The sequence below is a fragment of the Macrosteles quadrilineatus genome, unplaced genomic scaffold (genome assembly GCF_028750875.1).
Source record: "Macrosteles quadrilineatus isolate MER2022 unplaced genomic scaffold, UCM_ALF_1.0 Scaffold_7__1_contigs__length_78375512, whole genome shotgun sequence".
Taxonomy (NCBI): domain Eukaryota; kingdom Metazoa; phylum Arthropoda; class Insecta; order Hemiptera; family Cicadellidae; genus Macrosteles; species Macrosteles quadrilineatus.
In genome coordinates, this window is record NW_026542600.1 from 53,702,054 (window position 1) to 53,716,617 (window position 14,564).

The window sequence follows — 14,564 nt, forward strand, 5'->3', positions numbered from 1 at the left end:
ACACTATTCGCTCAAGTCCCCGGACAGTTAAATATAACAAAAAAATCACGATAGAGCTACGAAACTTGGTACAAAGTTACTGGGCAATAAAATCATTTTAACACATTATTCAGTGATAACGCTACCCTCTCAGGAGACGGCCCACTAGTCAAAAGAAATCTGAAATGTAAGCATAGGATGATGATATGATCATTAAGTTTAGGTCCTTGTTAGTATAATACATTAAATTAAATGAAAAATTCTGTATTTATTAAGACTAAGTTCTTACACTTAACCTGACTGACACCCTATATTCGTTAAGAGATAGGTAAGAAATATACATCCATCACTGAAATAAAAAGTTTTTTCACCTCAGCAAATTTCCCTATAGGGAAGATGCTTTTACCGTAGTTGGCATGGAAAGACCTAGACCCGGGACTAATTTACTTTTTCATTTTGGTGTCTCAATAGGCCAAAAACACTATTCGTTCAGATATTATTAAAATAAATTTCAAAAACACATAATTCAAATGTTTCCGGTTGATTATTCCTCATGTAGCCGTACTCTGCGAGTTTCATTTTGTTCGTGTTACAGTGGAGGAAACTGCCGAGGCAACAGCGACTGCACCCCCGCCAGAGTCTTCTGAATAATCTAGTGTGTGTGCACCATACCAGAACGAGAACACTATTGACTGTGATCAGCTGTTTAGTGTTCACTTAATATAAATCTATCACTATTTTAGTATTTTATGCAGAATTTATGTCAGATATTTCAGGGTAATATTCCTGGGTAAGAAACATATCCAAATATCATATTTAAATTGTCCAAAAGTCCTTAGTTACTCACACAGCCGCCATTTTGTTATTTTCACTTATTAATTGTTTTCTAAAAAAGTGGTAAAAGATACGAAATTGAAACTTTGCACAAACATTTATGACAACTAAACAAAGCTACAACAAAATTATGCAATGGCGGCCATTTAAAATTTTGTTTCTTAAATAACTCCAAACCCGTTATTTTACAACAATTTTACAAGAATAACTTTTTTAAGGCTATTTAATTAAAAATCGATTGACACCTTTTTGTTAAGATTGGACGAATATTAACTGAGATATCGCAGCTTTAGTAATACGTGACCGCTGGAGGTTAGTCTTAGTACATGCCGAGGCATGCGGCTAAAGTCTGCCACAACAATGCAAAGGTCTCCGTCCGATTTGTCAAGTTATTTTTATGTGATTTTAGATTATTTCGAACAATAACAAAATATTACATATCCCCAAATGTGTCTTTTTTATCAATTATTTGTCATTAGGATGGCTTAAAAACTGTACACCTTTTTACTGTCTTTAAAATTCACGCAAAACACCCAAACTTTTTATATCAGGAGTGGTGAAAGCAACGTACTTGTTTACAAACTTATCAGTTGATTTTATTGTTGCCTGAAAATGTTATCATTGTTATTATTGTATAAATGTTATTATTGTTGTTTTGTTACTACATTGAATAAATGATAACATTTTCAGGCAACAATAAAATCAGCTGATTAGTTTGTAAACAAGTACGTTGCTTTCACCACTACTGATATAAAAAGTTTGGGTGTTTTGTGTGAATTTTAAAGACAGTAAAAAGGTGTGCAATTTTTAAGCCATCCTAATGACAAATAATTGATAAAAACTGTCACCCTTTTGGGGTTATGTAATATTTTATTATTGTTTGAAATAATCTAAAATCACTTAAAAATAACTTGCAAAGCTGACGGAGACTGTTGCACTGTTGTGGCAGAGTTTAGCCGCATGCCTCGGCATATACAACAACTAACCTCCAGCGGTCACGTATTACTAAAGTTGCCATATCGCAGTTAATATTCATAGATTTGTAATTAAATAGCCTAAAAAAAGTTATTCTTGTAAAATTGTTGTAAAATCAACGGTTTTTGGGGTTGTTTAAGAAACAAAATTGTAAATGGCCGCCATTTTGTTATATGAATTTGAAAAATTCTCATAATTTTGTTGTTGCTTTGTCTAGTTGGCATAAATGTTTGTGCAAAGTTTCAATTTCGTATCATTTACCACTTTTTAGAAAACGATAATTAATAAGAGAAAAAAAAATGGCGGCTGTGTGAGTAACTAAGGACTTTCGGACAGTTTAAATATGATATTTGGATATGTTTCTTACCCAGGAATAGTACCCTAAAATATCCTACACAAATTCTGAAACACCCCGTATAAGATTAAGATCAGATTATGTATATCAAACCAATATTTTTGTATTATTTAAAATAGCAAAATAACAATTCTAAGTTATTTTTTTTTAAATTTAGTACACTAGGGAAAAATCATTGTTTAAGATTAAGACCAGATTATGTATATAAAACCAATAATCTTTGTATGATTTTTCATAGCAAATAAGGCAATCCTAAGTTAAGTTGTATTTTTTATCTCATGTTCATGAGCCATTTCTTTTGTCTTATTGCTACAAATTTAGTACACTATAGTCCTAGTGCGGCCTTGGGCTGCCTCAAGTTAGGGTTGCGAGGACTATAGGGAAAAATCATTGTTTGAGATTAAGATCAGATTATTGATATCGAACCAATAACCTTTATATGATTTTTCATAGAGGAGAAGGTCATTCTAAGTTAAGTTATATTTGTTATCTCATTTTCATGAGCCATTTCTTTTGTCTAATTATTATAAATTTAGTACACTTGGAAAAAATCATTGATTAAGATCAGATTATTGATATCAAACCAATAATCTTTGTATGATTTTTATTGCGAAGAAGGCAATTTTAAGTTTAGTTATATTTTTTATCTCATTTTCATGAGCCATTTCTTTTGTCTAATTGTTATAAATTTAGTACACTTGGAAAAAATCATTGTTTAAGATTAAGATCAGATTATTGATATCAAACCAATAATCTTTGTATGATTTTTTATTGCAAAGGAGGCAATTTTGAGTTTATTTATATTTTTTATCTCATTTTCATGAGCCATTTCTTTTGTCTAATTGTTATAAATTTAGTACACTTGGAAAATCATTGTTTAAGATTAAGATCAGATTATTGATATCAAACCAATAATTTATGTTTATCTCTTGTTCATGTGCCATTTTTTTGTTTACTGTAATAAATTTTGTAGGTACACTTAGGGAAATGTTTTATTTACTTCTGTATTTGTGTATTATTTCAAGATACTACACATGTATAAGTTTTGTATTTTTCAGATTTCTCTAATATTCTCCATTTACAGAAAAAAACATCACACAGTGATATTAATCTATTTTTGACATTTCTGTTTATTAAATAAATACTCCGTCTTTTTGGCTATGTTACCCAGCAGATTAGAAAATTTCTCGGAACTCAACACACCCTTCCGACTCCCTTGCCAGGCCGGCCGTTGATAAAAAGTTTACCTACCTACTGTCACAGTCCCAGAAATCTGTATTTTTTTTTATTTTAACTTCAAATAAAAAAAAAGTTTCAGATCTGTGGGACTGTGACAGTGGGCGAGTCACTGTTTGTTTACGACCAGCCCGACGAACGGGTCGATAGGGTGAGTTGAGTTCCAAGAAGGTGCCTAATCCGCTGGGTATCATAGCCAAACAGGCGGACTATAAATAAATAAATAAATGTCTAATCAGTATTTGATATGATTTTATATTGATGTGTAAAAAAACACAGTTTTCTTTATCTGTGCATTTACAAGAGCACTTTATTTTGCCAGTATTCATTTATTTAGTATATTTGAATAATTGAATTGGTTGTTGTAATATTTTGTAGTTTTTTAGTTTTAAAATGGTGTGGAATAAGGCAGAAGCTAGTCAGGTTTGCCCCATTTGACAACTAAAATTGTAATATTTCAGCTATTTTGTATTCAATCTTTCTTAACTTGATATCATTTGATAGGGAATTAAAAATGCTAAATAAAAGTTTTCTTGACATTCTTTCAGAATTTTTTTTTTATTTTGGGAAAAATTTTATTCTTGATTTTCTCTTCATTTTGACCCAAGGAATCACTACGTCACCCTGCCTTTTTTGAACACCCTGTATGCTACTGTAGGTCTATAAATTTATACTATTTATTAACATGTTTCTTGGTTTAATTTATGTTTTGAATTTTGATACTAATAAATAAAATATATTTATCTTGAATTATATATAAATCATGGGTTTTTTAATTTGTTTTTTTTATTTTCCTCGCCCATATATAGGCTACAGAGATACTAGCCCTAAGATAAAAGGTTGTGGCCAGAAACACAATTCAGCATAGGAAAATATCCCTGTTGTGGCAAATCTACAGACTTAGAAAGTTCAAATGGCATGATTGAGATTTTGTTAAAAATATACTATAAAAGTAATTTAACACTTTGATACACAATTAATCTAGCCCCAATGAGTACTTTTGTTTGTTTCATCACAAAACTCACAAGAGTTTTTATTTTGTAAAATATAAAAATTCTACCTGAAAATAATGAAATCAACATGATTTTATAAACAAAAAGTTTACAGAAAAATATTCAATTTTTATAACTTACAAAATTAGGGTGAAATGTACTTTTTTGTGTGAATACATTGCTATGTAACTCTAGAGCAATAAAATTTAAATAAACACCAATACAACTTAAGGTATATTCCAATTAGATAAGTTTAAGGTCCAACCAAAGGTAAGTAAGGCCTACACCGAAATAATTTATTTGTTTTTTTTTAGCTCTACACGATATTACTGGTTCCGGACTTATTCAACTTTATCTCAAACTACACACTCATGCCAAATGTCATCACAATCGTACCAAAAATACTCGAGTTATTGTGTTCACGGATGCACATAACATAAAAATGTTGATAAATAGTGAGATCGCGCCACCAACAGTAATAGCTAATTCTCTTTAGGAAAATTCGCTAATCAGCAATATCAATGTGAATTTATATAGGGAAATAAAGTTTGTAGGCTAGATATCTTGGAGTGTAAATACTTACATGTACAATCCTTACTTTGAACATTTTAAAAACAGATACTCTCCATACTGTATATTTTTTAGATTTTAGACCCCGACAAGTTGCGAGCTAATTGTCTTTACCCTTACAAAGATATGTCAACAGAATCACATGTTTATCACTTCCTTTATAAACAAGAAGGGCTTATTACAATTAATATTTATTTGGTTTGGTTACTTATTTTTTTGGTTTAGAAATACTCATTGACGTTCAATTGTTGAATGGAGCCGACTTGGTGATTAAACCTAGAGAAAGAGATAGAAATTTTAAATGAAACATAAAAAATTTAATTGATTGATTTAGTTTCATAATCCTACATAACTAAACAATTAAAATAATCTTTAATATAAAGAAATGGAGACATTTAAAATTTATTTAAAAAACATCTCAGTTTTGAGAATACAGTACAGTGTATTTTCTGGAAGGCGAAATCTTACATTTTTTTAAACCGAAGTTCCCTCCATTATAAACAAAGGACGAGTATGCACAAATTGGAACTAAAGGATTTTAAGTCTTTAAAATCCTATAGGTCCTATAACGATTTTAGATGTTCCAGGATCCATCCCCACTTAAATTCCGAGTTACACTTATCAGTAAACATCCTCACTCCAACCAATTGCATTTCTAAGTATTTATATGTTGCTTGATTCAAAGGTTAAATAAAGTGCACATTGAGATAAACCTTTTATATTAAAGATTAGACTGCTCTTTGATTGCTTCAATCAAAGGTGGGTAATGCTTTTTCAGCCAATCAAATCTAGTCCGAGCTTCACTGAAACTGTCCTCTAGATCCTCATCAACATCATTCAACCTCTCGACTGCTGCTTCGACTTTCTTGATATCGACCTTCAACTGAAACAGAAATAATGTTGAAAATGTGTTTTTTTACTCAACTGAATTGATCAGGATTTATGGCAAAACAAGTCTCTTTCCAAGGACATAATTTTGAGACATCATAATTTTGTAAAAATGTTCAAGTTCACAATAATTTGTTTGAAATAAATTACATTCAACATGAACTTTTGATATAATATCTTTAACATCCTTTATATTTCATTGCATAAGAGCTTAAATGGTATTCAACAAATTTGTAGTTTGTTTGATATTGATATGGTTAGTAATTTAACAAGTTCCCTACCATTACCCTCCATTTTTACTTGTGGTTGATTCTTTAAAATTATCGTACAGAGAAATTTTTCATTGCCTGAACAGCCTACATTATAAGATAGGCATGCAGCTTAAGGTGATCTCTATAACACCCCATGAATGTAAAGAGTTGTGCAAAAAGAAGCATGGATTTAACTTGGGATAAGTGGTTTAAAATGGAATGTAGGGTTGTAGGATTTTTTGAGTTCTCAGTTCTTAGTAGCACTGGCACACTGGTCCATAAAGATCGCTGTTGAACATTTAAAAAAATGAATATATATCACAGTCTGTTCCCAGCACACAGCACAGTTCAATGTTCGGCAAATTGTATTGGGTTGACTTTTCTTGGAAAAACTGGAAGTATCTTGCAGTAGAAGTAGTCAAACCCTATCAAATCTTTTGAAAGCTGCAATAAGTGAAGACATTGCTGTTGTGTACCATCTTTGTATTGATGTGTGACCAAAACAAACCAATTATAAATGGTATGAAATTTGTGCTATTTTTCTACTGCCCAATATCATTATAGTAATGGTACCTTTTCTAATTCCTCCTCAGAAGTAACTTGGTCAATTAGGGAAGCCATGTACATGTTGAGGATACCAACCCCTCGACCAGCATGTCTGTAAACAGAAGCAATGAGTGTATAAGATATGCTGAAGATTCTTGAACTTTTTATTTGATAGGAAATTGTAAATGCTAAATAAAAGTGTTCCTAACATTTTTCCATCAGATTTTTTAGTAATTTAAATTTAACAAATTAAATGGCCATTTTTAAATTATAAATTGGAACAAATTAACTTTTTTCCAGACCCTTCTACCTTAACATACATACCAATTTTCATAAAGATCGGTTGAAGAAATTTAAAGATTTAAAATGTTTATGTAAAAAATACAAAATGGCGGATATCTTGGTTGACAAAGTGATTTTGAAAAAGTTTTATTCTTGATTTTATTTTTATTTTCACCCAAGGAATCATTGCATAAATTATGTTCCCATATTTTTTTATCTTTCTCTAATGATGTTTTAACTAAAGTTAAATTGGGAAAGTTGTGATTTTTACACCATTCTGGTTTTATTTTTGAAAGATTTTTGGCCCTTTTAGGATTTTTGCATTGATTAGAACATTTTTCAACATATTTTCACTTAATGATGTCATAAAACATTTTGATCTCAATGCTTTCATTATGAATCTAGCCGTAGGTTTAAACCTTTTCCAAATTAAGTGGGCCAAAAATTCACTACCATCTTTTCCACAATAATAGCTTCAAAACATGTTATTTAAGTTAATTTTTTCTGTTGAAATCTCATTTTATTTATCCTCCTTAACATAGTTATAATTAAATATGTTGTGACATATACAACTATTAAAGTATTTACATTGTCTTTTATTTACACTACCTATGCGTTAGTTTGCTCTTTAATACAGTCAAACAGGAAAAGAGCAAACAGCAAAAGCTTAAATTAAATTAACTTCACTCACTCATAAATCTCTTTGAAGTTCCTGAAGAAAAACTCATAAGCGACAGAATAACCAATTCTGGTTTTCACAACATGGTTAAAAGCATCAATACAGAACTGAGGTATTATCATAGATTTGTCAGAAATCGACCAGTCAAGGTACCTGAAACATTTTAAGTTCTAAACATACAAATGGTTGTACTTGGTTTGCACCGAATTTCAAACCCTCCAAAAGAGTTTGCAAGGATAACACAAGCCTCTTACTCGTTTCCGCCAAATTGAGGCCAGATATAGCCTAGGTAGAACCACTAATCCTACCCGTCGACACTAATCCTAGATTGACTTGGAGTTTGAGTGAAGAAATAAGCAGCTTGAACTATGTGAGTAATATCTTTATGACTATAATTTAATCTTCTTTAGTCTTTGTTGTTACAAAAAAATTAACACAATTAATGGCCAAATTTCTTATCAGTTTGTGCTAGTAGCTCAATAAAAACAAAATTTCCTGTAATTTATATAATGTATTGACCAGAGGGGATCAGTTTACCGCTATAGTAAATGAGCCCAAGGGGGCAAGAATTTTAAGATTTGCTTGGGAGCGCAAAGAGAAAAATCCCTTGGCAATGAAGGGGTGGAGGGGGCGCAAATATCTCTCGGGCCCATAGCATGTCACATGCAAACTACGGGCCTGGTACTGACATATTATTTAATTAAAGATATATTTTACAAAAGATGCCACTGACTGGCAAAAGTGAGCAATTATACTTGGAAATCCGTTTTTATTTCTGGCGCATGTAACTCCTACCTAAGACTTGGGGATTTGGCTCAACTGACAGAAGGCGCTCCTATAGTAATACAAGCCTTCTGGTATAAGGGCCAGAGTTGTGCCCGTTTATATATGTATCCGTAAGCGTAAGCAAACTCGAGCAAAACTGATCCAACTTTGATTAAATCGGTAAAACATGTAAACCTATGTTTATTTGAACGTGGTCGCGAACCAGCATGATTGGTATGAGGATTGGGGTTTAAGGAGAGTTTTATGAGTTAAAAATTGGTTTTTCTAATTTTTGACATTTTTGGTCTGAAAACATAACATTTTTCCCCAAACTATTTAGTAGGGCTTTAAAAAAATCTTTGCACATTTAAGCGTTGTTGTATGTCTAACGGTTACAGAGAAATTTCATAAAAGTATAAATTTAAAATTCTCATGTTATTCTTATGTAGAATAAATAAACTGCTGTACTTTGCTTGTTTATGGATATATCATAGTCAAATTTGCTTATATAATAATAAGCTATCAAGATTTCAATAATAAAACACACCTTCCCTGTAGTAGCAAATCTATTAACTTATTAAAATTAATGTTATTTTAAATGGGAAATAAATCTGACTATCTTAAAGGTTTTTTATTTTAGTAAAAATCTAGCCAGACAAATGGAAATTCGCCTAGTCTGCGGGTTTGCTGCAGCGGGGGTAATTTTCTGTTGAAATTATACAGTTGTGTGCTTTTAAAATACAGAAAATCCTTAGCTCCCTCTGTTACTGGAAACCCTGAAAAACTTATTACAACATCACGTTCAGGAAAAGTTTGTATAAATTTTATCTTGAATATCTATTTACAAGATATTTCTAAAATGCAAGATAGTGAATTGTGTAGAGTGAATTGTTTGATTGTTGGGATGAACTAACAAACTTTATAAAAAGTGATGAAAAATTTCCAAATAGTAAAAGCCAAATTCCACTAACAATTATTTATTTTCACAAACCTTTTGAGTTCTTCAGGGTTTTCTGAGCAGCTTAAAGCATGTAGGACTTGATCAGCTTCTTCATCTTCATTTGTAGTTCCTCCGTGATATTTCAGCATGAACTCCAAATCACCGCTCTGAACTCCTTTGCAGAATAGGTACCATGGGTCTGAGATCTTGAAGTGTATTTATAGGTAATCTGAAGAAGTAAAATATCAATCATGTGTTTAAATTAAATAATTAAGCATTCAAATATACAAGCATAACCCAAAATTATAAGATTAGATAAAGTTACCATGGTTTTGAACAACACAAATTCAGCTGGTCAAAGATCGTCCATTATAATCGATCCACGAACATAAGAAAAATATTATTTGAAACATAATTTCAAACATAAATCTATGTTGAAATGCTTAAGCCACATTTAAGTGGGAAATCTGGAGTCTTAAGGAGGATCTCTTATAGTAATTGGAGTTTTTTGTGTACAAAATAAAAAAACCTTCCTATATATTTATTGATCTTTTAATCAGTGATTGTTCTAAGGAGGAAAATTATAAAGACAAATTTTATTTCTTTTAAATTTGATGTGAAAGGATCATAAAAGAGTATAAAACAAAAATCATAACAGCTTTAGGAACTGTTAGTTGGAAATTTTCCAGTTGTTTATAGCGGTTTTGGGTGTAGGCACATGAACCAGCCTGTAATTTTCTTAATCACTGTCGGTTGACCTGTCAGTTCTAGGTTGGTGTCACGCTTCTGCATCATACCGTGCATAGCCGAACTGTTTGCGGCAAATTGTTAGCTCTATCACCGTCGCTGTCAAAACGTATCGTTTGTAGGTTAAATTAAAATGTAATTTAACTGTCATAACCTAACCAAACTAACCAAACTTGTTGATAATGAAAAATCGAATGAAGGTTCACTAATCAAAAAAATAGTTCTGTAGAATTACAAATGCCTAAAATTCAATTTTTTAATTTTTTAATTATACAATTAAACTGTCATACCCTAACCAAACCAACCAAACTTGCTGATAATGAAAAAATTGAATAAAGGTTTACTAATCGAAAAATAGTTCTGATCGTAAAATTATAATGCCTTAAATTCTAACAAAAGATCTACAGTTAAAAAGTAATCGCATTCTAAGCGAAATCTTTGAAAAAAAGTTAACGCCTCCGGTGGGATTCAGAATTCTCGATGTGACCACTACCCTCAGGCCATAAATCAGGGGATTAACCCACAAAGATCTGGGCCGTTGTCCGTATCCCAGCGGTTTTAGCAAATTTCCCAATAGGGAAGTAGCTATTACCGTAGGTCTCATGGTAAGACCTAGGCCTGGGACCGATTTACTTTTTCATTTTGATGTCCCCAGAGGCCAAAAACACCATTCGTTCAAATTTTTATACATGTATATATATATCTATATATAGAGATATATATATATGTGTGTCCGTCCGGACGATAACTCGAGTAATTTTTGTCCGATTTTGATAAAATTTGGTTTGAAGGTGTAAGGCGGGATAAATTTGAATGAGTTCGCGATCCAGCATGATCGGACCATGGGAACGCGGTTTAAGGGGGGGTTTTATGGGGTAAAAATGGGGTTTTCTCATTTTTTATCCTTAAAACACAAAATTTATCAATTTTTCTCCAGACCTTTTTAAAGAGCTTAAAAAACAAATAATTTAGTATTTCATTTGTATGGTGAATGGTTAAGGAGAAAATTCAAAAAATTGTTAATTTAAAATTCCCATGTTATTCTTATGGAGAATATTGCAAAATGTTGTAGTTGGCTTCTTTATGGATATATTTTGATCAAACCTTGTGGATTTATTTATTTCATACTATTGATGTTTTAATAAAAACACACATTACTAGTTTCCCTGTAGCAGCTAACCAGGTACTCGAAAAACATAAATGTTAATTTAATAGCTTAATTGAAAATCATCCAGGCAAATGGAAATTCGCTTAGTTGGCAGGTTTGCTGCAGCGGGGGTATTTATGTTTACCATCAGTAACATTCAGTTGTGATCGCTAATATTAAGTATCTTCACAATTCATGGCTCTACCTTTACAAAAAAGTAAAAATGTATGTAAGGTATTTTCAAATATCTTATTGGTTGAATTTATGACCAATACATTTTCAAAGGCCAATGTTTAATTAAGTAAATAAAATTAAATAGTACTTACTTATGGTACTTAATCTGGGTTTCTTTCCATTTTAAATACAGTTCTTTAGCTTTCTTATTACATTCAGGTATGTTTTATTCACAAGCTGCTATCATGATGTAGTTTATTTGTACTATGTCTGTTTTCCCATCATTAGATTTACTCAATTCGTTGGCTTTTTCATAAACTTTGGTCATCAAATTTGCCATGTATTTCTGTAAGAATAAAGCAAATAAGTGGAACAGATGCAGCGAAGGTAGCCTATTTCACACTTTTTGGATCTCACCTGAGATATGGCATAGAAGTTTGGGGGGGGGGGGGATCCACTGCATTCAACCTAGAAGGCGTTCTTGTCCAAAAAAAGAGGGCAATCAGGTGTTTGGTTGGCATTGGACAACAAGACAGCTGCCGTGGACCGTTCAAAGGACAGAAAATACTCACCGTGGTGTCAATCCACATCCGTCAAACCATTCACGTGCAATAGCCACCCAACAAATCAGACATAGGGACCTACACCATCACAACACCAGACATGCATTAGATTTCACCCTTCCAATCCTCAACCTATCACTTACTGAAAGAAAACTATCCTACAAAGGAGCTAAATAAATACTATAACCTCCTTCCAGAACAACTTAAACAACAGAATAATTCATCCACTTTCAAGAAAAAACTCACAGACTGGCTGTTAGAGAACCCTACACCAAAAAATAATTCATCTCATGACCTTGAAATATGAAATTTTTCTGTAACCTATACCTGTAAATATGACGCTGTGTTATTCACAACGAATATGTTAATAAAGAATATTGTCTATTAAGAATTGATTGAAACTTACTTTATTATGATAATAATTTGTGAGTACTTATATTTTATTTAGTATTTCAATTCAATCTAATCAGACAAATAACAATTACATAAATACACTGCAAAGAGCGATTAGAATATCAAAAGTATTTGTGTGATAGCATCATTCTTTTTCCTTATGCGGGTTTTAAAATATATTTTAGTCAAACATTTTTTGAAAATCATTGCAATTTTATAACTATAATTTTATTAGGCTATTTAGAATTTTAAAATTATTATTTTTTTAGACTGAGAGTTTATGCAATTCTTAAAATAAATCATCAGCTGTTTTTAAGAAATTAAAATCACGATCCCAAATTCTAAGTGACACGACGAGTGGTAAATAAATGGTCCTCCGCTCCTCTCCAGACTGACAAAACTCACTAGATAAATAAGGAAAAAAATCAAGGGTGGTCCGTAAAAAGTCACATTTGAGATCCCATTGAAACACTTGATGACCAACTAGGTCATCTGCAACTTTCACAGCACCCAAACCATACTGCATAGTTGGGAAAGTTAGTCAAAATTTCTAACTAGTTAGAAGTTAGAAGTTAGTCCCATAAAAAGTAACTGATAGAAGTTATTAGTTAGTTGAAAAACTAACTGATAGAAAATAAAGTTAGTTTTCAACATTTGTAGAAGATAGCTGTTTGTTGGACAGTTGTTTTAAAGGATTTCATACGTAATGAAATAATGACACATCTTGGTTACTAATTGTGTTTTAATTAAATATTAATTAGACATCGTCACATTTACATTACACTTTACATTCATTACTACGACAAAATTTACTTGAAATGCCTATTAAACTTTAAAAGAAGTTATTATTCAAAATTGTTGTCGCCGATTCCTTCCTCGTCTGTTAGTAATGACTAGGCTTGCCGCTCTGAACAGGCGTTCGCAGTGAACAAAGGTGTTTTTTAATTTGTAGATTTATATTTGTATTTTTCTTATTATAATGTATTTGTTTCATGACTAGTGAATATTTTGTTAGTAAATTTATGTAAATTTCTAACTAAATAAATAATGATTTACACATTAGTTTGCCGTGCAATGTCAGTGTGGTAGCCAGGTACACTGCAACGTCGCAGATTCGCAAGTGCTACGCCCGGCTGGGAAATATCGTACAAACACCAGGCGGCCCGCTGCCAGTCACGGGAGAAATTTTTGTCTACAAATATAAATCTGTTTAAAAAAAACCTTTGTTCGCATTATAAATCTGTCATATTAATGTTATTTATTGTGTCACGGCAAACATGATGGTAATTTGAACGAAATTTTCAGTGTCTTATTAACGATGTTAGCATACGTTTTAAAAAATAACAGCAGCATAAAAACTATTGTGAATAAAATTTTTTAAATGCATGGAAATGTTAACAATGAACCTACCAATAAGCCATACAAATTTCAGAAAGATTGGCTCAGTGGTTTGTTTCCAAATAAATTTTAAACTTCAGTGTTAGTGCAAAGTTTCTTAAAAACCGGTACTTTTTAGTATCTTTCAACTATATCAATTTTTCTGGTAAATGGAAAATTTTTTTATTGACACCACGTAAAATTTATTTAAACCAGCTTATATTTAATTTTTGTTTCAACAAAATCGGTTAATTCATCTCAGAGATATTTAGGCTCAAAATCGAGTGCACATTTATTTCCCCGACAAAGGTGATACAAAAACTTGTCATCATTTAGTTTTCAATAGTTCAAAAGACAAAAACAAATAGTGATCATCTCACCTTTCCTGACATAAACATTACTTTCGATACACAAACATAATTTACAACTGTTCAACTTAAAAACGAGACCATCATACTTTTTCTCCACTTTATTAACATGCGCTCTCAAATTCGAAGCACTTGTGACTGATGCTTTAATTAATTTTGTATTGGGTAAACACAATAAACATTTTAACGCGATTCCACCCTTTTAATTTTTTTTCAACTTGTTGAAATATGTCACTTAAGTTTGGTCACTTGATATCACACTCGCCCACCATTGCAAACAAATGTTATTAATCTATACTGTACCGGTACTTAATTAAAACCGTACACCTTAATAACTTATGTATTAAAAATATTTAACTATCACTAAAATATATATAACTACAAGACAACTAAGAAACTAACAAAAAATTAACACCTGTCAAGGTCAGATAATGAACATCAACCTGAAGTGAAGACTTTGACACTTGAGATTACATATCAATCGCCAAACAAACATTCCCCCT

At 31.5% G+C, this 14,564-nt stretch overlaps 2 protein-coding genes across 3 annotated transcripts in view; one reads left to right on the plus strand and one right to left on the minus strand.

Moving 5' to 3' along the window:
- Positions 1 to 1,119, plus strand: part of LOC128998786 (transcriptional adapter 2B-like) — a 37,950-nt gene extending 36,831 nt beyond the window's left edge. For both annotated transcript variants that reach the window (XM_054425139.1, XM_054425140.1), the window contains one exon: positions 575 to 1,119. The gene's annotated coding sequence lies outside the window, so the exon portion shown is untranslated. The remainder of the gene's footprint in view (positions 1 to 574) is intronic.
- Positions 1,120 to 5,633: 4,514 nt separating this feature from the next.
- On the minus strand, positions 5,634 to 10,096 carry LOC128998985 (aminopeptidase Ey-like). Its single transcript, XM_054425341.1, has 5 exons — positions 10,040 to 10,096; positions 9,344 to 9,498; positions 7,600 to 7,740; positions 6,654 to 6,738; positions 5,634 to 5,824 (listed from the first exon to the last, which is right to left on the minus strand). Exons 1-5 carry the CDS (start codon positions 10,094 to 10,096, stop codon positions 5,663 to 5,665), a joined length of 600 nt encoding a protein of 199 aa, XP_054281316.1. The 3' UTR covers positions 5,634 to 5,662.
- Positions 10,097 to 14,564: the final 4,468 nt, after the last annotated feature.